The 26,055-nt window shown below is 38.9% G+C and overlaps 1 protein-coding gene across 1 annotated transcript in view; it reads right to left on the minus strand.

The window, feature by feature from the left end:
- DNAH11 (dynein axonemal heavy chain 11) overlaps window positions 1–26,055 on the minus strand; it is a gene marked incomplete at its 3' end in the record, with an annotated part of 228,403 nt that overhangs the window by 48,330 nt on the left and 154,018 nt on the right. Inside the window, 6 exon segments of the mRNA XM_083379026.1 lie at window positions 996–1,118; window positions 2,316–2,551; window positions 3,032–3,205; window positions 6,858–6,992; window positions 23,379–23,480; window positions 25,545–25,727. Coding sequence (XP_083235152.1) covers window positions 996–1,118; window positions 2,316–2,551; window positions 3,032–3,205; window positions 6,858–6,992; window positions 23,379–23,480; window positions 25,545–25,727 — 953 coding nt within the window.

Below are 26,055 nucleotides of genomic sequence, written 5' to 3' on the forward strand. Positions count from 1 at the left end.
AACTAAATACATAACTTTACCTCTGAGTTCAGTAGATAAAAACTTAGTAAATCCATTTCTTGAAAAACTCTACATTCTGTATCAATCTTTTTTTTAAATGTGAGCTGACATTTTTGAGGGCTAACAGCTAGGTCAGCATCTCTTGTAGACACCTATTCTCTAACACTTTACTGTGAAGGTTCATAGGCACATGTGCACATATGTAAATTGAAAAAAATAGCAGTCACCTTTTTTTTTTAAAAAAAAGAGCAATACACTTGTATTCCATGTATACATACTTATTAACATTTGATTTCTAATTTCTAATTGACCTCACATGGACCAGCCAGAGACAGCCATATGGTTTGGGGCCATAAAATGTCCAGGTCTGCCTTATAGATCAGACATGTCAAACACAAGGCCCGGGGCCCAGATCCGGCCCACGAAGTGGTTTCATGCGGCCCGCGAAGCCATCCTGGAAACAGTGAGGGAATGGCCCCCACTGCCTTGGTCCTGGTCCAGAGACCCTCCTTCTGCCAGAGACCCTCAGATCTGTTCCACTTCTGCCCAGGCCCCCATAGGCACCCTTGATGCAAACGATGTAGAGCTGGCCACGCCCACCCAGTAGGCCATATGCACTCTAGCCACGCCCACCCAGTAGGCCACACCCACCCTGGCCATACCCACCCGGCCCCCTGAGGGCAACTGCAATGCTGATGCGGCCCTCAATGAAATTGAGTTTGACACCCCTGTTATAGATAAACCCTAATTTCTCACTTTTTTCATAGCACAATTGCCTCCTCTTCCTGCACTATACCTAGATATTTTTCAACGTTTTTGTTTAACCATATACAGTACTTTCTTTAATATAAATATCTTATAATGACACCTTAACTTAGAATGTAAAATAAAATGTAATGAGAAAAAAATAACATTGTTCGTAAAACAATACTTTTTGAAAAAAGACAGTCACAATTACCACTTCTTTACTTTTCTGTTCTTCAAAAAGTACTTACGTTCCCTTTTTAATGGTGTTTCTTCCAAGCAAAGGATCGAGCACAGGGTCTATTTTCTCACCCAGGTTTTCAATCAGGACAACATCTCCACAAGCCAAAGTTCTTTCAATAGTTTTCAAAAATCTTAAATAAAATAATAAAACAGGAATTTGTCCAAGACGGTCTATGAAAAGCGTTAACTGAATGTATTTATTTATTCTCTCCATAGGACTTCTAAAAACAGCGCTAGCAAAAATTCAAGCATTGCTAATCTCCTTCCCACCAGATATTTTGAGTGATTCAAGATGAAATAAATTGAGCAATTTGTTACTCAATAATAGATAATTTTTCCACTCTGTATGTCCATTATCAGTACAAGTGGAAGTAATTGCACAATGCTTTCATTTCCCATGGTCTCACCTGTCACGTTTGTTAGGAAGTCAAATTATCTGGCTTAATTTTCTATATTTTGCTCCTCAAGCTGAACATAACATTGAAAACAATCAGACCATACACTTTTATATGAAACATACCCGGGGCACTTTCAACAACTGCAAAGTTTAGTTAAAGAAAATCCCTATAGCAAATTTAGAAAATTTCTTGTTCAGTTGTTGATATTAAAAGAGGCAGAATAGAAGGAGAAGAGGAGAAAAATCTTCTTAAGAAAGGCAGAAATCACCCCCAGTCTTTTTGTTATAGGAAAACAGTCTCAAGCAGAAGCCTGAAGATGCTAGGCTTTATGAATGGATATTTTGCATCCATTCATAAAGCCAGGCCACTCTATTCATAAAATTATCTCAGAGGATTTGCATTTTCCCTTTTGCCTTTAGAGACAGTCATGACTCCTACATGATCCCATATGAATCTGGCAACAGCCATTAAAATATTAAAGGACATAGTTTTGCTCAAGAACAGACATCTCAATCATAAAGCCCCCCCCTCCCCAAATTGTATAAACCTGCCTCTACTCTCAACCCCAATTTTTAAGCCACCCCAGAAACATGCTGTTGTCACTGTTGTTTCTGGCTACCAAATAAACAGAGATATCCTTTCCAACTGCAGCCTGCCTCCAATTTATTTCTCCTGTGTCTTTCTCCTGGCTTGAAATAAGAACTGGACCAGATTTTACTTCCAACACAGAAAAAAATCATGCTCAAGTTAGATATCCAGTAAAACAGTATAACACCAGACACATTGGAAAATAATTAAAATATTGGCATATTTGATAAATTCAGATTAATCTCTCTGAAACACCCACCCAACATGTACTTTATTTTACATGTGGTAAATGACTTTGGGTGGGCAGGAAATATGTCATGCTGTTCTACAATCTGTACTTACCCCTTCTCTCCTAGAGTCATGATTTTAAGATCAGTTCCATATTTATTCTTTATCCATTTAATTGCTTGTAGTTGAGGATCTATGAGAAGTGGCCAGCGTTCACAGTTTGTTAAAATAGCAGCATTTTCTATTGACATCTTATCACTGGGTAATCCTTCATTATTCCATGTTGCTATCATTGCATCATCAGTCAACATGGCAACCAGATCTAACTCTGTACTTGTTGGAATAGGAATCTTGAATAAAAAATATTTTTCCATAATGTCAAACCTTGTACAATAAACCATAATCAAGGAAGCAAGAATCACAAAGATTTCAGTAAAGAATTTTAATGTGAAAATTAGATGCAAGAGACAGAATCCTGCAATCTATAGTAGGAAGTTTCAGTCCTAATTTATGAGTAAATTTGTTAATATGGAGTTTATTTCAAGTTTTGAAACTTTTCTTCCTGAGCTTTCTGCACACAGATTGAACTGCTGTTTACTTGATAAACTAACAAGCTCTTCCATCTGTTGTTTATCTTTAAAGATCTTGCTGTTTCTTTCTCAAATTTTTCACAATCTGTTGCATAATGTTTACTAAAGCCACAAGAAAACATGAACCAGAGTATCAGAAATAAAACAGCTGGCAGTAATATATCCATGTATTATTTGTATATATTTTCATTAAAAAACATGCCAGCAAGATATGGAAGCAGAAAAAATGGAAAGACTTACTTTTTGCAATTTCAGAAATGGAAGCCACATATGTTCTACTAGCTCTTGACGATAAAGTTTAGTAAAGGGACCAATATAAGAAACAAAAGCAGCTGTTAACAAAATGTCACCACATGCGGTTATTTCTTGTTCTTCAAACGATTTAATTGAGTGGCTCCAACGAATATTTTCAGACTGAAAGACAAACAATAGGAGAGGGTCACCTTCTATGTGGGAATATACAAATGAGGTGCATATCTCATCCATTCCCCCTCACCCCAAGAAAACAGCCTGTAGCATCCCCAAATGAGAACTATTGGCTCCAGTTAGGTGATAGCTGTTTCTTCTACTGAGAGGAAGTTCCGGGTGAAGAATGCCGATCATTTTTCATCTTATTTTCTATGAGTTCTGTACTAGATACTTATGATATTTTAAAGATGGGGAAGACTGATTTCTGAACAACAGCAGCCAGTAAGCAGGAATTTCTTCATTTCAATGGTGATAAATGTTAACATTAGAGAGAAAAGGTCCTGCTATAAATAATCACATGGTATAACAGCAAAAGGTACAACAATAAAAGTTTATCTGAATTATATCTGCTCCCAGCTTCTGCCAACCTAGCAGTTCGAAAGCATGTAAACATGCAAGTAGAAAAATAGGGACCACTACGGTGGGAAGGTAACAGCATTCTGTGCGCCTTTGGTGTCTAGTCATGCCAGCCACATGACCACGGAGACGTCCTCGGGCAAGCGCTGGCTCTTCGGCTTTGAAATGGAGATGAGCACCGGCCCCTAGAGTCGGAAACGACTAGCACACGTGTGTGGGGGAACCTTTACCTTTACCTTACCTCAGATATTACTTCATTGCTTTCGTAACGATATATTTGATAGAATAGTTAATCTGTCCTAAAGTTATTAATCTGAAGTTGTGGTCCATATGATAGATCAGAAAAAGTCATATTCCTAGCTAATTCTTCTCAGCCTACTTTTACAGTGAAGAGCATAGCACACATGCCTTAAACTTCTTCAACAGGCATGCCTTAGGTTTCTTGGGGGGAAATGTAAAAAAAAAAGCATGATCACAATTTCTTAATTTTGTTTTTGCACTGTGAGACAGATAGGCTAAAAGACAAAGATATTTTCAAGACCAGCAATGATTGGGAATTTGAATGCAGAAACTGATAACGGTTTTCAATCGAATGATATAGCAACTATTTATTCAATGTTTTTCTGAAGAAATTGCTAAAATTCAGCAACTAATTAAGTAGAACAGTTGTGTACTAGGAATAAGCAAAAGTTAAAAAAGATTACTTTTTGAAATTTTAATTTTGAAGCATTCTTATTCTCTGCAGAGCACAACAGTTTCTTCTTTAAATCATCAACTGAAACAAATCAAGCAACAAACTCATTATTTTGTAAGGAACTCTTGATTTATCCATCTCTCCCCTGGTTGTCATTGGCTGGTAATACATAAACAATAAAGTGCCCCCCACCTCATTCTCAAACTAGCTTTGAAATTTGAAGATTTACTAAACATAGAATGATTGTCTATTAAAATCTTCAGTAATTTTACAGTTCTATTCCAATATCATAAATCACAAGTGACATTGGCTAACAAGAGTTTAAGAATTGGAACATGCAGTGTAATAAATTTCCAGACAGTTAAAAATCACTATAATTTTATTATAATGCATTATAGATTGCCTGTAATATCATCCTGGCCGGGGTGACCCATTTCTAATTTTGAACAGCTGTTCAGCTCGGGAGTTAGTTAATGATTAAATATAAATTGCCTGATTTATTAGGCTGAATGGTTGAGCTTCCAGGTCAATTCTATATAGACAAAATCATCAGTCTTGATGCTTGTTAGAAGTTAAAAAAAAATTCTCCAAGGAAAGGAGTTGGTCCTCTCAATTAATTTCTCTTTTTCTTTGCTTACTGAACAGTACTCTACAGGAAAAAACAAACCCCATTATTGTGTAATAAATGTTTTTATCAAATGAAATAAAAAGGGGAGGCTCAGAAAAAGTATCATGTAAGATACCTTTGCAGGACCTAATGAAAGGCATGAAACTAGCTTTTATTTGGCTAGAACCTTTCAAACACAGGCTATACGCTACTGATAAATTTTACAATTTTGTCATTTAAATATATTATCTAGAGGATATGATCTGTAACTAACAGGTCATCACAAATGTAGTGTTATTTTTAATTTAAACTTACATTGGCTTTTCTAGCTAAGTTTGCTTTAACTTGCCGTATGATTTTCAATATTAATTAATTTTTTACAAAATACCATAGAGCTTTTGTAAAGATTACTTTCTTACCATTGTAAACAAAAGCTATATCAATTACACACCCATCTTTCACTAGTATTGTATCATTGCATGCAGCATTATTATTCATTCACTCTGAATCAATATATAATAAATTATAACCACTAACTGGACTCCAGAGAAATACATGGACCAATTGTCATGCTCAACCACAAACCACTTTTCAATTTTCATCATATTCTGAATATATATTATATACAAAATAGAAAGCTTCATTTTTAATGGATTTGTATTTATTTAATATGCATTGTGTGGTCTGTTGCCTAGAAATTGGGTATTAAATAATCATCTATTTGATGTAACATTGCTTTTCTACAACAGAAGTAATTGAAGCACTAAATATCATATCAATATTTTGGTTAGATATGCATTCGGTTCTTAGTAAAAAATTAATAGCTTTTATGAAAATCCAAAGGTTAAATATATTGTGTGTGAATAGTTCTGAACTGACATTTGTTTAGCCTCGATGTATATTACCTGGAGACTGACTATGCTGTCAGAAAGTGTTCAGGTCTATATACAGATCTGGTGAATAAGTAAGAGTTTGAATTCAACCTACATTTTTAAAAAAGCAATACAAAGTCTTCAGACTGATTTTTCTTATCTTTTTAACGTAAGCAAGCAGAACGGAGATAGGAACTTCCAAGTATTATAGCTAATTGAAAAACTGATTTTGCAAGTAGGCAAACATAGTTAATTATAAATGAATCAAAAAATTGGAATCACCTATATATGCTTTACTGTGGTGTATATCTAACCCCAACTTTTGCATAGCAAAACAGTTACTGTGAATATGACTAAATATCTTTTGGCGTAGAAAAAGGCTCCTAATCTTCTATAGAGATATGCATGTGAAATGGAAATATTCTCCACATATAATCAAGGCCATGGAGTTGATTTGCTCTTCTGTATTTCAGATTGCACTGATTGCTGATATTGACTGTAAGGTAAAAGTCATCAAATATTGGGTAAGGCTTGGTTCTAAAGAACTTTGTTTAGTCTTGCACATTTTTAAACTGCAAATGGACAACAGAATTTCCCAGCATTGATGGCAAGTTACTTTGAAATGGTAGAACCAACAGCCACTCCAAAATAATTATACCTGATGACTGCTAGGTTTTCAAACCACAGCATTAAAAGTAATGAAGCTGATCAAATTAATAGACTAGCACCGAATAAGATTTTGTCCTGCAGATGCATCAGAACTTTGAAGATTGGTTTAGATATATGTTCCTAAGTGACTGTGTGGAGAATAATGCTATCCTTAGGTGAATAAAGCACATAAAATGACATATAGTGGATGCTATCATTATATTTAACCCATTTCAAAATGCTTAGAAAGTCTTAGGAAACTATCAATAGGAACACCACTACACCTTTAGAAGCTAAACAGATAAGCATGAATAAGCAAGGTGGATTCCAATGCGTATTCCACACCCACACACACACACACACCCATACCCCACCCACTCACCCCCCACACAAACGAGAATGAATGTAATATTGACTTGCCTGAAGTCCTTTAACAAGTCTGTTGGCTAGCTCTATAGTGTTATTGGTTTGGCCAACTTCTTCTTGGCATCTGACTTTTTCTGCTGTTGCCTTCTCAAATGATGATGTGAGCTTGCACAGATTGTAGTCCAGTTCCTTTAAAATCAGGAATGGGTTAATTGTGGTTCATTTCATATTTTCATATATGATAACTTATAGGCTTATCAGTACCACACAACACAAATGTTCTAAACCTCTGAATTTGTTATTGGTTCCTTCTTTCTTCTTGCTCATTTCTGGCCTATCGCTATAATCTCATTCTTTCATTCTTGAAATCCATCAAATTCAACCAATTGGGGAAAAATATTTGTGGATTATTTTATACAAATGCGTGTTTACATAAAACATCAATTTTACAAAAATTGTTAATGGTGTTTGGAGTGTAAACTCACAGTTTTTCCATTGCTTCAGAGCAACTACATGCCTTGCCCTAAAGTTCTTGATCATAAATGACTGAGACATCAGTGTTAACTCGATGGTTAGAGATGTAATAAAGTAGCCCACTGCAAGCCCAAGCAGAACAATTGATCCTTTTCTATTGGCTTCCTGGCACATTCAGCATAGATATGGAAAATTAATCTCCTAGAAGAGATTAATCTAAAAGACAAACTTGTTTTACAAAAATGTTGTATTACCCTGAACTTTTCACTCACAAGAATTTTTTTTTTAAAATCTTATCGAGGATTTTCAAACCATTCATTTAAGACTCTAAATCTTTTGCAGAGAAAGAAAGAATCTCTGTATAAAATATACAGACCTTTTACTTGCCAAGAATGTAAAATTATTGAAAACTATATTTTTTTCCAACCATTCTATCTGAGCCAGGCATTAGTTGCATTTTGCTCTATTATACGTAACATAGTTAGAAAGTTTACTCAATGTCTCAAAAATGTTCTTGAGAAAGACATTAGTAAATAATAGTTTAGAAAACAATTGGAGGAAAAGACAATATTATAATACTGGGGAAAAGCAAAACTGCTATAAAGCCTGATTGAAATTCTTCTGGGTAATGAAGTATCTGGTCCAAATTTGTTTATAGTATTGATTGTATGAACCAGTCTGCATAGTAAAATTGCACCAGCTCCTCTGAGAGCTTTTAACTGGAGAATGGAACAATGTGAAATATTAACTGTGATCCAGTCTTGTTTAATGAACTATAGAATAAATTTTAAATGCAATGAATGGTAAGGAAACTATCATGGAGATACTTCTTCCCTTTCCTTTCCTAATTGAAGAACAATATTTCCAACTTTCTCTCTGTAATTCTTTTATATTTTTAGATTTTCATCCTTAATCTCTCCTCAATATTCTCTCCCAATTTTAAGTTCTATCTTAATTCTATCTATTGTGATCCCTACTTTGGCCACCTAATGAGAAGGGAGGACTCACTGGAGAAGAGCCTAATGCTGGGAAAGGTTGAAGGCAAGAGAAGAATGGGACGACAGAAAATGAGGTGACTGGATGGAGTCATTGAAGCAGTAGGAGAGAGCTTAAATGGACTCCAGAAGATGGTAGAGGACGGGAAGGCCTGGAGGAATGTTGTCCATGGGGTCGCGATAGGTCAGACACGACTTCGCAACTAACAACACCCAAAACTGTGATCCCAGCCCAAGTCCAGACACACCAACTGTTATGTGCTGGGCTTTTGGAATATCACCACATGAATTGCTGGAGAACTAATGGTTCTCCAGCAACCCAGACAGGACGTCTCTGGTCCTGCCATTGGTCAACTTTGGGCAGCAAGTATAGCTTCAATCCGATTAGTTAATACCATAGGGCCTGGCTATATATTGAAGCAGGAGGACTCCAATCTCTTATAGGACTTGATTGGTTTGAGGCTTTGGGCATTCAAATAACAGGCATTAACCGGACACAGACAGCAGACCTCAAGGCTGTTTGTGAGGAATTTGCAGATGTTTTCGAGTCAAAACTAGGAACTTATACTGGGCCACCCATTTCTTTTAAATTAGATCCTAACGTTGTTCCGATAAGAGTCAAACCTTGCAGAGTTCCTTTCGCCTTAAAACATAAAATCGATTCTGAAATTGATAAGTTAGTAGAGCAAGGTGTATTGCAGCCTGTTGATGGGGGGGGAATGGGAAACTCCTATTGTCACCCCACTAAAGCCCAACAGGGAGGTTCACATTTGTGCAGACTACAAATGCACGGTAAATAAAGCCTTAAATCAACATGCATACCCGGTCCTGATAGTCAGCCATATTTTAGCCTCTTTGCAAGGGGGAACCATTTTTGCTAAACTTGATTTAGCACAGGTGTATCAGCAGCTGCCAGTAGACAAGGCCACAGCCGCGGCTCAAACTATAGTGACTCATAGAGGAGCATTCAAAGTCAAATGCTTGCAATTTGGGGTTAGCATTGCACAGGGCATTTTCCAAGGAATTATGGAGCGCACACTTAAAGGAATTCATTGATGTTCTCATTGCCAGGGAATCCCCAGAAGTATTGGCCAACAGGCTCAGGGCTGTGTTACAAAGGCTACACGATATGGGCCTCAAGTTAAAGAAAAACAAATGTAGTATTGGGGTTTCTTCAACAGAATTCTTAGGTTTCCGTATCGATGCTAGTGGGATTCACCCCACTAAGTCACAAGTTAAGGCCATCAAAATGGCTCCTAGCCCAAAATCAAAAGCAGAGCTGCAAGCATTTTTGGGCCTGTTGAATTTTTATCACACATTTCTACCTCATAAGGCTGCAATAGCTGAGCCCCTCCACAGGTTATTTGATAAAAAAGCCCCTTGGAAGTGGACTGAATTACATGAAAAAAAGTTTCCAGGATCTAAAGGCCCTCCTTTCAGAAAAGTCCACTGTAACTCATTACATTGAGTCTAAACCTGTATGTCTTGCATGTGATGCATCTCCCTATGGGGTGGGGGCAGTCTTAAGCCACATAGAGAAGAATGGGAAACAAGTTCCTATTGCATTCTATTCTAGAACCTTATCTGCTGCTGAGCGTAATTATGCACAGATTGATAAAGAAGCCTTAGCCATAGTGGCTGGAGTAAAAAAAATTCATGATTATTTATATGGCAGGGATTTCACTGTCTTCGTTGATCACAAACCCCTTTTGGGCTTATTCACCACAGATAAGCAAACTCCCCACATACTGTCTCCAAGAATGCTGAGATGGTCTATATTTTTGGCTGCATACAAATTTAAGTTAGTTCACAAACCTGGAAAGGAAATGGGCCATGCAGATGGCCTCAGAAGATTACCAATGCCACTGATGGATCCTGATCCAGCTTCTGCTGCTAAAATATTGTCTATTCAGGATTTACCTGAGTTTCCCCTCCATGCTGGGGATATTGCTGCTGAGACTGCTACAGATATAATTCTGAGCAGAGTATTGTCATGGGTACACACGGGCTGGTTGGAAAAAAGTCCAGGTCCTGAGTTCCAAAGTTATTTTGTCAGGAGACATGAATTGTCTGCACATAAGGGCTGCATATTATGGGGCAACAGAGTTATTATTCCCACATCATTGAGGGACAGAGTCTTACATTCCTTAAATGAAGGCCATCCAGGCATTGTACGGATGAAAGCTTTGGCTAGAAGCTACCTTTGGTGGCCTGGCCTGGATAAGGCTGTGGAGGATCAAGCCCATGGTTGCTATACCTGTCAGAGGTCTAGGCCTGAAATGCCGCAGGCCTCAGTTTATAGATGGGAAGAAACACATACCCCTGGTCTAGGGTTCATATTGACTATGCTGGGCCCTTCCAAGGACAGCTTTTTATGATCCTAGTGGATAGCCACTCAAAATGGCTGGAAGTAGTTCCAGTTCCTAATATGACTACTTCTAGGAGCATCCAGATGCTGAGAAAACTCTTTGCAACACATGGGTTGCCTGATGTTTTGGTTTCTGATAATGGGGCTCAATTCACTGCTGCTGAGTTTCAGGCTTTTCTCAGAGCTAGCCTCATCAGACATGCTACGTCTGCACCATTTCACACCTCTACGAATGGACAAGCCGAACGCATGGTGAGGACAACAAAGGAGGCACTCAAGCGCATCATCACAGGTGACTGGCACCATAGACTGGCAGATTTCTTGCTCTGTCAACACACTACACCCTGCACACCCACAGGAAAACATCCTGCTGAGCTTCGTTGGGGAAGGCGATTAATTACTAAACTGGACAGGTTGCATCCAGACAGAGTGGCATACGAAGCCTCTAAACCAAAACCCCTGAGGGGGCTGCAAACAGGTGATTGGGTTTGGGCCAGAAACTATGGGCCTGGAAACTTGTGGGTTCCTGATCAGGTGGTCAAAGAATCTGGACCCCTATCTTACAAAGTGGGGTTGGAGGGAGGGCGACTGGTCAGAAGACATATTGACCAACTTAGAAAAAGATTCCCAGAGTGGTCACTAAGTGAGGACTATGGCACAAGTCCCTCCCGAGGTCCTCAAGCTGGCATCCAGTCCAGCTCACACCAGTACCACCAGGGCTTTCCTTCTTCAGTGGAATTTGATCCAGAAGAGGAACATGGCAGCTCAGAAGTGCAACACGGAACCCCTGACCAGGCAAACCAGCCGAATCTCAGCGACCATTGTGCCTACTCTGCTAAACAGTCAGACTTTGGGGTGGGCCCAACAGAAGAGGCCAGCCAGAGCAATTCAACTCCCCTGGACACAGGAGCTCAGGGGAACATGGGTCTACCCAGCCCACCGGGTAAGCTGGTAGACCACAAAGTGACTGGAACTGCGTTCATCCAGACCACATAAACCCCCAGTATATCTTATGTTGAAAAATAAAGTGATGTGTAATTGTATGACATTTTGCCACTACCTACAGAAATTGGGGGTAAATTGTAACTGCCGTAAGGCATGCTCATTGAGATGTTGTTTTATCTCTTGTAGTATATTGCATTGACATATTGTTCTTTAATTTCATTGTAGTCCACTCTACAAGGCACATCTGAGAAGGTCGTGTATTGACTTCTAACTACCTTGGCTTAACAAAACATCACATTTATTATTGTTTAATATTATTTTAGTTTAGTTTAGCGTAGTATAGCCTGATCTTAGGAGGGAGGGGTGTTATGTACTGGGCTTTTGGAATATCACCACGTGAATTGCTGGAGAACTAACGGTTCTCCAGCAACCTAGATAGAACGTCTCCGGTCCTGCCATTGGTTAACTTTGGGTGGCAAGTATAGCTTCAATCCGATTGGTTAATACCATACCTGGCTATATATTGAAGCAGGGTGACTCCAATCTCTCAGTACAGTTTCTGCTTAAAGAAAGTATGTGTTTGTCTGTACTCATCTGTGTGTTCTTGTTCCTGCTCATCAGAGCCCATGACATAACACCAACCATCTTTTGGCTATTGCCTACTGTTTTAGTTAGATATCACTACTGCAGTGCTCGGATTGATTGGAGTATTTTCTGATATCATCCCCAATGCCACATCTTCTAGTACAGGTAATCCTCAACTTATGACCACAATTAAGCCCAAAATTTATGTTGTTAAGTGAGAAATTTGTTAAGTGAGTTTTGCCCCATTTTATGACTTTTCTTGCCATATTTGTTAAGTGAATCACTGCAGTTCTTAAATTAATAACACGGTTGCTAAGTGAGTCTGGCTTCCCCATTGACTTTGCTTGTCAGAAGGTTACAAAAGGGATCACATGATTTCAGGACAATGCAACCATCCTAAATGTGAGCCAGTTGTCAAGCTTGTAAAAGTAAATCATGTAACCATGGGGATGCTGCAACAATTGTAAGTGTCAAAAATGGTCATAAATCACTTTTTTCAGTGCCATTGTAACTTCCGTCACTAAATGAACTAACCTGTTCTTGCTTTTGCTACATGAAGCTCTGGTTCTCCTGGCTTTGGCTTTGTGGTGATAGTCCTTTGGCCCAGACTGTTCTGGTTTGCCCCTCTTGGTCACTTGTTGCATCTGACCTTGGCCTGCTCAAGCTTGATCTTTTCTTTAACCCACTCTCACTTGTCACTGTTTGGGTTGGTCACTCTGGCATAGCTCCTTCTGATCAGTTCTGATTGATTCTTGCTTGCATGTCGTGGTGTTGTAACAGAGGTAATGGCTAGTACTCTTAACATGCTTCCTATTTTTCTTTAAGTTGCCTTCAGCTGCTATCACCCACCTCCTTCAGGTATTTCAAGGCCTGTTTCACCACTGCTGCTTCTTTCTTCTAGAGTTTCTGAAGTTGAACTTGAATACCCTTTCTCCCAATCTTATGTTTTCTCCTGCTGTGTTTTCTCTCTCTCTCTAGTTGGGGTGTCTGCTGATGTGGTTGGCTTCCATTAATATGGTACTATCTGACTGTGGTAGCCTTAAAAAACCTTTACTTCTTATCACAGAATTTTCTTAACACCCTGAAGTGACTCAAAGAAAATATTATTCACGAAGTTACAACTTTATTGTTAATTTATGCTAGTGCATAAATGTTTATTTTTATAAGATAAGAGGCTAAGAAATTATTCAAAGGGCCATGTTGCTATTTATTTCAACTATATGAAAAAAATATTAAAACTGTTTCCATGAGCATATCCAAAATGATTTTTATGATATTTTTCAAAGATTTAGCCTGTTTTACTCAATGTGGTTAAAGGATTAGAAATGAAGTTCCCCTTATATTTCTTTATTTCTTGTTTTCCATCTGGTCCCTCTGAAAAAAAGTTTAATATGACTTTTATCCCATTTTATCCAAGTTGAGGAATTGTGATTTTTAAGAGTATGATTTTAAGGCTATTATAATGAATATATTTAAGGCTAGAATTAACAAATATATTTTTATGTTGTTCTTTTTAAACAGAACATGAATCATGTCAAAAAGGTAGTTGCAAGGGAAAGTCTCCTCAGCCGCTATTTAGAAAACATAGTTTATCTGTCTATTTTTAAGCAAATGCAAGTCTTCTGATTACATCAAGAGAAATCTTGATTATATATTAGAAACTAAGATTTAAAATTGAAATATTTCCCAGATTTTTAACAATACAAAATGTTTTCATGGATAAACTTAGAAAAAATATTTTAAAATGGTTACCATAATGTTCATTTTGTACTGACAAGAATTAAATTACTCATTTTGAAGTGTATTTTAGTGGGCATTAAAAATGATAGGTTGTTAGCACAGTACCTCGAAACTGATGATGTATTATTGATTGCCAAGTAATAGCTGCAACATTTATTAATCATTACAGAAAATTACCAGCCAGAAAAAATACTTCTGCATGAAAAATTAGTACATTTTCCCTAAGGAAAGGACTGGATTACAGGAAAACATCCCTTGGAAATCCATGAGATGGAGTTGACTATCAATAATTTTATTATTTTTTAAAGAAAGTCAAGATCCAGAATATGTGCATAATGTAGACATACTGATAACAAAATCCCAGTGAGCAAAAGAATCAAAGCATACATAAATGTGCTGTCCAAAGGGAAAATAATTTATTTATTTATTTATTTTATTACATTTCTATACCGCCCTTTCCCGAAGGACTCGGGGCGGTTTACAGGGTAATTAAAAAACCGAAATACAAAAGTTAAAAACAGATTTAAAAAGAAAAAAAAATATATGTGTCCCTGCCAAATAAAACCCCAGTTAAAATAAAATTAATCCTCAGCCTGGGCCAGAGAGCTCGAAGAGCCAGGTCTTCAGGCCCCGGCGGAATGAACGGAGGTCGGGGGCAGTCCTCAGCTCCACTGGCAGCTGGTTCCAAAGGGCAGGCGCCCCCAATGAGAAGGCCCTATCCCTGGGTGTTACCCGCCGGCAATCTTTAACCGGCAGCACCCTGAGAAGACCCTCCCTGTGGGAGCGCACTGGACGAAGGGAACTTGATGCCGGCAGCAGGTGTTCCCTCAGATATCCCAGACCCAAGCCATTTAGGGCTTTATAGGTCATCATGCATAGGGTTGTCAGTGTTTTTAGCACAGTTGTTTGTGTAGTTAAGAATATTAATGTTGCTGTTAAGAAAAATCAAGCTTTTGATAGTGTGTGCCATACCGCGGGCACTAATCAAATAGATGGTAAGGAAGAAGAGGAACAAAACAGGTTATATAGAAAACAGTGCAGGGTCAGTCAAAAAGGACTCAAACGCCTATACATCAACGCACAAAGTATGAAGAATAAACAAAACTAGAAATTCAGGTAAATATGATATTGTTGCCATTACAGAATCTTGATGGGATGAAACCCTTGACTGGAATATAAAGCTAAAGGTATTTAAACTGATTGAAAAAGAAATATACCTAATAAAAGAGTAGATGGAGTTGCGCTATATATAAGAAATAACTACATCTCTGTAGAAATATAGCAGAATGATGAAAACCGTCTTAAATGCGTAAGAATTAAAAAGGATAACATTGTCATAGGTGTATACTACAGGCCACCCAATGAAGCTGAAGAAATTAATGAACTTTTTGCTAGACAGTTAGTTAAAACATGTAGGAAGCACATCACAATACTAATAAGGAATTAACTACCCTGACATCAACTGAAGACAAACTCTGCACTTAATGGAAAATCAAACAGATTCCTGACAAACCTAGCAGACAATTTTATCCCCCAAAAAGTAAAAAAAGGAACCAGAGAGTCAGCCATACTGGACTTAATTCTTATTAAAAGAGAAGGAATAATAGAAGGTGTTGAAGTTACAGTTGAGTGGAGTAATCATGCTGTATTGGAATTCAACAGCACAAGCAATAGAACAAAATGAAACTGGAGTCTTGGACTTTAAGAGAGCTGATTTCAATAAACTTAGAGACAGCTTGGGAAGGATTCCATGGAGGAGAATTCTCAAGGGGAAAACAACCAAAGAAGTTTGGGACATTTGAAAAGTGTGATTATAAAAGCCCAGTCTAGCACAATTTCAGTGAAGAAGAAAAATAAGACATCTCAAAAGAAACAAGCATGGCTCCACAAAGTGATGATAAACTGAAAGACTAGAAGTATAAAAGGGGAAAGAGGGGTATATAGCAAAGGAAGAATATCACAAAATAGCCAAAACCTGCAAAGATGAAGTCAAGAGAGCTAAGGCTTGTGATAAAAGTAAAAAATAACAAAAAAGCTTATTTCAACATGCAAATAACAAGAAATAAAATGAAGGAAATTATTAATCCATTAATGGGAGAAAATGGCAAGAAGGTGACGAGTAGCAAGGAGAAAGCAGAACTGCTTTACTCATTTTTTTCATTTGTCTTTACACAAAAGGAAAAAAAAGTCAAAATAAGCTAGAAAACGGTAAGAGAACACCTATACTCTCTAGATCAGACATGTCAAACTCGCAACGTTATGCGATATCACACAATGTATCAGCGCTTTTTCCCCATTGCTGGCAATGGGGTGGGCGCGGTTTCCCAGTGACACATCCGGCCTGCGCGCTGGCAGTTTGATACCCTGCTCTAGATGAGTTCAAATAACCAGGACTAGATGGTTTACATCCCAAGTTTGTGAAGGAATTGGCAGATGTGATATAAGAACCACTGAACAACCTGTCTCCAGAAGTGAACAACCTGCCCCCAGAAATTGTGAATGCTCCAACACTGGAAGTTTTTAAGAAGAGACTGGACAACCATTTGTCTGAAATGGTATAGGATTCCCTGCCTGAGCAGGGCATTGGACTAGAAGCCCTCAAGGTCCCTTCCAACATTGTTGTTGTCATTGTTGTTGTTGTTGTTGTTGTTATTGATCATCGCACAGTCAGCCAGGTGTTCAGACTGGATTTGGCATTTTTGTCTACCTATCGAGTCCTTACCAAGGACCTGGGATAGGCAGATGTGGATGTTTGATGGTATTATAGATATTGTCGCAGGATGGAAGCAGTTCCTAGTAAGGCCACCTTTTGCAATTGACTAATGGCAAATTTGTCAATGCCAATGGTGTTCAAGTGGTGCTCCAGTTGTTTTGGGATTGCACCCAAGGAGCCTATTACTATTGGTACTACCCTTGCTTGCCTTTGCCACAGTCTTTATATTTCTATTTGTAGGTCTTTGTATTTTGTTATCTTCTCCAGTTCTTTCTCGTCTATTCTGATGTCTCCAGGGACTGCCACATCCACTATCCAGACATTTTTGTCTTTCTTATCGACATTTGTTAAGTCTGAGATGTTATGTTGCAGGTACTTGTTTGTTTGAATTGTGAAGTCCCAGAGCAGTTTAATTTTATCATTTTCTATGATTTTCTCTATTTTATGATCCCACAAAGTTCTTGCTTAAAGGCAAATGATATTTCTTGCAGATCTTCCGATGCACCATTCTTGCTACTTTGTCATGCCACTGCTTGTAGTCAGTCTGTGCGATTTTCTTGCAGCAGCTTACCAGGTGGTCCATTGTTTCTTCAGCTTCTTTGCATAGGCGGCACTTACTGTCTGTTACTGTCTTCTCAATTTTGACTTTGTATGCATTTGTCCTTAAGGCTTGGTCTTGTGCAGCCAGAATTAGTCCCTCGGTCTCTTTCTTCAACTTTCCTGCTCTTAGCCATTGTCATGCTTTCCCAGCCATTTTTTTTAATGTATTGGCCATGTAGTACTTTGTCTTCCCATACCTCTATTCTGTTCTTCATTTGGTCTTTCTTGTAGGTCAGTTTGGTCTCTCCAGTAGTCAGTAAGCCTTCCTGATATACTTATTTCAGTGCATCTTCATCATTGTCCTTCAGATATTCTTCCAAAGCCATTTTTTCTTCTTCAACCATCTGATGTACTTGCAGCATTCCACGTCCACCTATTTGCCTTGGTAGATAGAGTCTGTCAATGTCACTGCGTGGATGAAGGGCATGATTCATTGTCATTATTTTTCTGGTCTTCCTATCCATTGCTTTTAGTTCTGCTTGAGTCCAGTCCACTATTCCAGCTGTGTATCTAATGACTGGAATTGCCCAGGTGTTGATTGCCTTCATGGTATTTGCTCCATTGAGTTTGGACTTTAAGATCTTCTTCACTCTCTTGATGTATTCACCTCTAATCTTTTTCTTGACTTCAGTGATATTGTCAGCTTGAAGGATATCCAAGCATTTGTAGTAATCTTCCACATCCAGACTCTTAATGTTATTTTCGTGGGGCATCTTGATTCCTTCAGTTTTCACTATTTTTCCTTGTTTGAGAGTAAGTGTGGCACATTTGTCCAAGCCAAACTCCATTGCAATATCTTGGCTATATATACAGACACTATTACTTCTTCTTCTTCTTCTTCTTCTTCTTCTTCTTCTTCTTCTTCTTCTTCTTCTTCTTCTTCTTCTTCTTCTTCTTCTCACTGTCAGCCAGATGTTCAGACTAGATTTGGCATTTTTGTCTACCTATCGAGTCCTTACCAAGGACCTGGGATAGGCAGATGTGGTTGTTTGATGGTATTATAGATATCGTTGCAGGATGGAAGCAGTTCCTAGTAAGGCTGCCTCTTGCAATTGACTAATGGTTAACTTGTCAATGCCAATGGTGTTCAAGTGGTGCTCCAGTTGTTTTGGGATTGCACCCAAAGCGCTCTTCTTCTTCTTCTTCTTCTTCTTCTTCTTCTTATTATTATTATTATTATTATTATTATTATTATTATTATTATTATTATTATTACTATTATTATTATTATTATTATTATTATTATTATTATTATTATTATTATTATTATTATATCCTGGTGCACTGGGGAACTACCAGATGATTGGAAAAAATCTGATGTATTTCTCATCTTCAAAAAAGGAAAAAGAAATGGATCCAGGAAACTACAGACATATTAACCAGATATCAATACCTGAGAAGATTCTGGAAAAGATAATCAAGCAACAAATCTGTGAACATCTAGAAACCAGAAGCCAACATGGCTTTGTGAAAAAGATCATGTCAGACAAATCTTATTGTATTCCTTGAGATTATGATACAATTAGCGGACCAGAGAAATGCTGTGAATATAATTTACTTCAGGTAAAGCATTTGATAAAGTAGACCACAATTTACTACTTGATAGAATAGAAAAATGTGGATTAGACAGGATTACCATTAGATGGATTCGAAACTGGCTGACCAAACAGACTCAATATATAGTCCTTAATGGAACTGCATCTACATGGAGGGAAATATGCAGCACTGTACCCCAAATCTCTGTCTTAGACCCAATACTCTTTAATATCATCAGCAATGATTTAGACGAGGAGGTGGAATGGGAACTCATCAAATTTGCAGATCACACCAAATTGGTAGGAATAGTCAAAACTGCAGAAGGTATGCTCAAAATACAAAAGATCTCAAGAGACTTGAACACTGGGCTTATCTAACAAAATGAAATTCAATGGTGACAAAAGTAAAATTCTACATTTAGGTAAGAAAAACCAAATTCACAGGTACAGAATTGATGGAATCTGGTTCAATAGAGGGATCTTGGCATCCTAACTGATAATTAAATATGAGCCAGCAGTGTCCTGCAGTTGCCAAAAAAGCCTAATGCAGTCCTAGGCTGCATTAACAGAGGGATCAAGATTATGTGAAGTATTATATGCTTTTGAGTGTATGCTAATCCTATTGTGCCTGGGAAGTTCATTAAAACTAGGAAAAAGATGTAATTCTAATAATTCTGAATTATCATTCAGAAGGATAGAATCAAGATCACACTTGGAATATTACATCCAGTTTTGGTCTCCAAGATACAAAAAAAGATGTTGAGACTCTAGAAAGAATGCAGAGAAGAGCAACATAGATGATTAAGGAACTGGAGGCTAAAATATATGAAGAATGATTACAGGAATTGGGCATGGCTAGTTTAATGAAAAGAAGGACTAGTGGATTGATATGATAGCAGTGTTCCAATACCTCAGGGGTTGCCACAAACAAGAGGGAGCCAAGCTATTCTCCAAAGCACTGAAGACAGAACAAGAAGCAATGGATGTAAACTAATCAAGGAGAGAGCCAACTTAGAACTAAGGAAAAATTTCCTGACAGAACAATTAACCACTGGAACAACTTGCCTCCAGAAGTTGTGGGTGCTCCAACACTGGAGGTTTATAACAAGATATTGGACAGCCATTTGTCTGAAATGTTATAGGGTTTCCTGCTTGAGCAGGGGGCTGAATTAGAAGACCTCCAAGATCCCTTCCAATTCTGTTTTTCTATTAGAATGGTATTGAATTTTGTCATAAACACAACTAAATAGCCTTGGTGGAGCAGTGGGCTAATGCCTCCTTAAGTAACACCAGCTGCCTGCAATTAGTACAGGTTCGCATCCCACCAGGCTCAAGGTTGACTCAGCCTTTCATCCTTCCGAGGTAGATAAAATGAGGACCCAGATTGTTGGGGGCAATTAAGCTGACTTTGTAATAATGCCGCTTGGGGTGTGTGTGAAAGCCCTAATAAGCAGGCATATACATAGAATGAAGGCTACTGCTAAGCTTGTAAGCCGCCCTGAGTCTTCGGAGAAGGGCGGGATATAAATGGAATTATAATTAAATTAAAATTTATTATGCCCCTGTCATGGACCGATCATCACCTCCTGCGGATGGTCTTCCGTTTTGCCACCCCCCGCCGTGGGGGTACGGAGCCAATCAGATGGTACCGCCCCAGACGCCTAATGGATTCTGATAGATTCCAAGCAGCGCTGGGGTCCCCTCCTGCCTCCATAGCTCACAACTCGGCAGATGCCTTAGTGGAAGCCTGGGAAAGGGCAGCCACTGAGGCACTTGACCGGGTTGTACCCTTGCGGCCCCTGACCCGGTGCAGATCCCAGCGAGCTCCATGGTTCTCCGCGGAGCTCCGGGAGATGAAGCGTCGGAAACGGGGCCTAGAGAGCTGCTGGAGGTCTAGCCGTTCTGAATCCGACCGGTTGCGGTTAAGAACCCATATTAGGTCTTATCTCGCAGCGATGAGGGTGGCGAGGTGTAATTACTTCTCCACCCTCATCGCGTCCGCAGATAATCGCCCGGCCGCCCTGTTTAGGGTGACTCGCTCCCTTCTTAATCAGGAGGTGAGGGAGGATCCCTTGCAGGGTCGTGCCGAGGAATTTAGTCAATATCTGTCGGATAAAATCGCTCGGATTCGGACCGGTTTGGACTACAGCTGGGCAGAGTCTGGCGATCAGGACATGGGCGGTCTTGTCAATGTTATCTGGGAGGAGTTTGATTCTGTGACCCCTGATGAAGTGGACAGGATTATGGGGAGGCTGAGCTCCACCACATGTTTATTGGATCCATGCCCTTCCTGGCTGGTTTATGCAGCTAGGGAGAGGACACGAGGCTGGCTCCAGGCTTCTTTGAGTGAGGGTTATTTCCCCACCGTCTTGAAGGAGGCGGTGGTGAGACCTCTCCTCAAGAAGCCTGCCTTGGACCCAGCTGTATTGAACAACTTTTGTCCAGTCTCCAACCTTCGCTTTCTTGCGAAGGTTGTTGAGAGTGTGGTGGCGCATCAGCTCCCTCTGGTCCTGGAGGAAGCGGATTATCTGGACCCTTACCAATCGGGTTTCAGGCCCGGGTACAGCACGGAGACGGCATTGGTCGCTCTGGTGAATGATCTCTGGAGGGCTTGGGATAGGGGATATTCCTCTGTCCTAGTCCTATTAGACCTCTTGGCGGCTTTCGATACCATCGACCATGGTATCTTGCTGCGGCGTCTCAGGGGATTGGGAGTGGGAGGCACGGTTCTTCAGTGGTTCTCCTCCTATCTCCTGGGACGCTCACAGTCGGTGTTGGCAGGGGGGCAGAGATCGGCCCCTAGGTCTCTCGTTTGTGGAGTTCCTCAGGGGTCGGTTCTATCGCCCCTCCTGTTCAACATCTACATGAAACCGCTGGGTGAGATCATTCGTGGTTTTGGAGTTGGGTATCATCAATATGCTGATGATACCCAACTTTTCATTTCGACCCCAAACCACCCCAGTGATGCCCTCGCTGTGATGTCCCGTTGCCTGGAGGCGGTTCGGGTCTGGATGGGGAGGAACAGACTTCAACTCAACCCTGACAAGACTGAGTGGCTGTACATTCCGGCATCCCGGGACATTCAAAATGTTCCATCCCTTTCTATGGGGGGGTGAGCTTTTACCCCCCGTGGATAGGGCTCGCAACTTGGGAGTCCTCCTAGATTCACGACTTACCCTAGAAGACCATATAGTAGCCGTGACTAGGGGGGCTTTCGCCCAGGTTCTCCTGGTGCGCCAGTTGCGGCCCTATTTGGACCGGGATGCCTTGTGTACGGTCACTCATGCGCTCGTGACCTCTCGCCTAGACTATTGTAATGCTCTCTACATGGGGCTTCCCTTGAAGACCACTCGGAGGCTCCAACTGGTACAGAATGCGGCCGCGAAAGTTGTCCTGGGAGTTTCCCGGTACTCCCATGTTACACCTTTGCTCCGCGAGCTGCATTGGTTACCAGTTGTCTTCCGGGTGAGGTTCAAGGTCTTGGTTATGATCTTTAAGTCCTTACATGGCATGGGTCCGGGATACCTCGAGGACCACCTGCTGCCGGCGTCAACTCCCCTCTGCCCTGTGCGTGCCCACAGAGAGGGCCTCCTCAGGGTGCCTCCAGTCAGGGAATGTCGACTGGTGGCCCCCAGGGGGAGGGCCTTCTCTGTGGGTGCCCCGGCACTTTGGAACCAACTGCCGGTTGAGCTCCGGATAGCATCGGACCTCCGATCCTTCCGTCGCGGGTTGAAGACCCACTTGTTTGAGTTAGCTGGTCTGGCCTGAAGGGGAATTTGGGTTTTTAATTGGTTTTATTATTTCATTATTGTTATATTTTAATTGGGCATGGTTTAATTTTCTTTTAATTTTTGTATACCTATTTATATATGCCCTGTGAACCGCCCTGAGTCCCTAGGGAGAAGGGCGGTATAGAAATTCAATAAAACTAAACTAAACTAAACTAAACTAAAATTAAATAATTTAAATCAGATTAAGCCCAGGTTATATTCATATCTGGGGGTGTGATGGCTCAATAATTAAAGATGCTGAGGTTGTCAGCTTTCCAGCTGACAGCCTGGATTTGAGATCTGATGTTGTACAATGGGGTGAGTGCCCATTACTTGCCTCAGCTCCTGCACAACCAGCAGTTCAAAAGCTTGCAAATGCAAGTGGATAAATAAGTACCAGTTTGGTGGGAGATAACAACATTCCATGCAGTTTGGTGTATACATGACCATGGAAATGAAAACTCTGGCTCCCTCAGCTAAGAAATGGAAATGAGCACCATCCCCTAGAGTTGGAAACGATGGACAGCGGAAACCTTTACTTTTACTGTTATATTAATACATTTCAGAATAATTGAGAACTTTAATTATAACTAGGAATTAATCAAAATAGCTTGCATTTATTTTACAAAAAGGATGGATCATACTTAGCTGGTCCATGGGAAAAGCCATGAAAATGCCAAAAATCAACCACCTCTTGTCTTTGACATCATAATAACAATTGAAATTCTAAAAGTATAAGGCAATAAGATATTTTCTATTTACATATATCACTTAGCATTATTACAAGAAGAAATAAAAATATTATGTTTTCTTAGAAATGGAATTATGCTAGCATTGGAATTATACTTACAGCAAGTTTTTTTCTGATAACTTCCAGCTTTTCAGTAGCTGCTGCAAGTTCAACATTTGCTTTGATCAGTGCTTGACGTTTTGGCTCCACATCACAGTATACCTAGGAAACAAGCAGTTCACAATATCTGTACCAAATGATTTATAAAAGAGAACTACAATACTGTTTTAAGAGAATATATTCTGTATTTACATAGTTCATTAAACAATATTTCAAATGGAATGGATTGCTTCTTTTCAAGATTTTTTTTTCTGGATGCCCTTCAGTCATAAAGAACTCTCAGAACACATAAATCTCGATTATTGATATATATTCAGAAAAAATAGCATAAAATATACATTTAGAAAAATAAATTCAGAAAATAGCATACAACAATATGGTAGATAATCTAATACTTTTCAAGTAATTTTTGATGTCACATTTGTGGGGAGTTTATTTGTGGAGTTTTTAAACTGCTGTTTAAAATTTTGTAATTCACTGGAAGATGATCAATTTCAGTGGATTACAATAATGCTTTTTAACTTCTTGTGTTTTTCACTACTGTGTTAGAGCTGGTTTCTAAACCACTAGTGTAGTATAGATATTTTTTCTGGAGCATCAAGTAGTTAAACTCAGGTAGTATTCTTATTTGTGTATTTAAGATTAAAAGTTCACTCACAGAGATTTAAATTTCGGTGTAACTGGAAATAGTTTGCTTACACATTACAAGTATGAACAATGAGTGCAGACAACAACAACTACACATGTAAAATCACCAATCATTTTTATTAATAGCAATAGTGAGAGGGAAGCATGGTATTACTCCAGGTTTAAGCAGCTTGTTTAGCAAGTACAGATAGTCCTTGCTTAATGACCATTAGTTCAGCGACTGTTTGATATTACAACACGCAGAATAAATGATATTTGTGTCTGGTCCTTAAAGTTACAGCCACTGCAGCATGCTCTCCATTGTTAAAATTCAGAGAATTTATATGCAGAAAGCCTCAGATACAGCCCCCCCTCCCTGAATCTTCAAATGCCACTGGAGAATATATGTGAAGCCTAAAACACTGCTTCTAGTCAAGAATCTCTAAGACTAACACAGATGACTCTATGGTCTGATACAGTACCTACATTCATGCTCAAGAATCAATTTATATTTTTCTGTTTACAAATTCAGGTGTTTGGCAGCTTGTTTGTATTTACAACAGCAGCATATATTTCAGCTCCTCTAATCTTCCCCCATCTCAGTCCTTTTGGCCACCCTTCACTCTACCACTCATCTATGCTTCCCCCCTCTCAATAATCCCCTGCAGATCTTCCTCCTATTGCTGATAAGTCAAGCTAGAAATCTTCCTGGAAACAGAGATCCAAAAGATACTGAGCTTCTATGGTTTCTCCAGTGACCCCGTCCTAACCATTTTAACCATCAGATGAGGCTAGATCATATTTTTCCATCATCAAAGTGAAAGGTAGCAATTCTTCTTCCTCCTGTCAGGATCTGTTGCAGATAATTAAAAAATAATTCAGACCCAGTTTGATGGAAGAATAGGATGTTGTATGGAAGAGAAGGAGTAATCATTTTAGTTTGCTGAAAAGAAGTATCCATTAATGGAAGAAGACCACTACTTTACTCAATTCAACAGCCTTAGGATGATGGGGCTTTAAATAAAAAGATCTGAAACTATACAGTTCAGGATGCTTCTACTACATTGTAATTTAAAATGGATACCATCTTTACCTGATAGTCAAACACACTCACTCTGTCCCTAAAAACCAAGAATGGGAAGAAGACCTGAAATGTAAGATGCTTTTGAAGATTAATCCCTTGTATTCACATATACAAATATAAAACACACATACCACACACAAACATTTATTCATGGGTCATCATAAGGTTGACAAAATGGAAAACATTGGGCACTGCATTATCTATCCTTAAAAAATATTTTCTGTCCACTTTTATTTTTTTCTGTGCACTATCTATACTTTAATTTGGAAGTATATTCTTTTCAGGCAAATAAGTATCTATGTTATAACAATAGTGACTAATAATAATAAATTCAGTATGCATCTTTAATAATATGTATACAATATATTATTTTATCTCTGCTGGCAATATGTCTACTATGAATTATAGCATATTTAAATATTATACTGTAGGTCCAGCTAAATCAAAAGGTTTACCTCATAGAATTTTACTGTGTTGATAACCCAGGCACAAAGACCAGCCGCTGCAAATGATTTGGTACGAACGAGATTTGGACTGAATTCAGAATCTTTCAAATAATGTTCCTTCAACACTTTCAAACAATTCTCTGGGATATGTTCTTTATCGTAGTTAATTAAGGCTTGTAAGAATTCATCAACCTGGAAGGTAGCAATTAAGGCACCTAACTTGTTATCATTAAACAACACTGCAACTTCAAAAGCTGATTCCACAGTTTAATTCTTTTTTAAAATCCAAACAAATAAGTGCGCCTAGAAAATAACAAAATAAATATATATGAAACATTGGGTTCTATAGCATATTTGAAGCTTATCTATCTTCAATCTAGAAGTAGTTACTAATTACGGAAAAAATTAACTGAGTTAAGTCTTTTCCCCAATTCTAATACTAATCTTTTTTCCTTCATGTTTCTTATGTGGAAAGATTTTTAGATAGTTTTTAAAAAAGAAAACAGAAATTGCTAATTTT

The sequence above is a fragment of the Vipera ursinii genome, assembly GCF_947247035.1.
Source record: "Vipera ursinii genome assembly, chromosome: Z".
NCBI classification, from domain to species: domain Eukaryota; kingdom Metazoa; phylum Chordata; class Lepidosauria; order Squamata; family Viperidae; genus Vipera; species Vipera ursinii.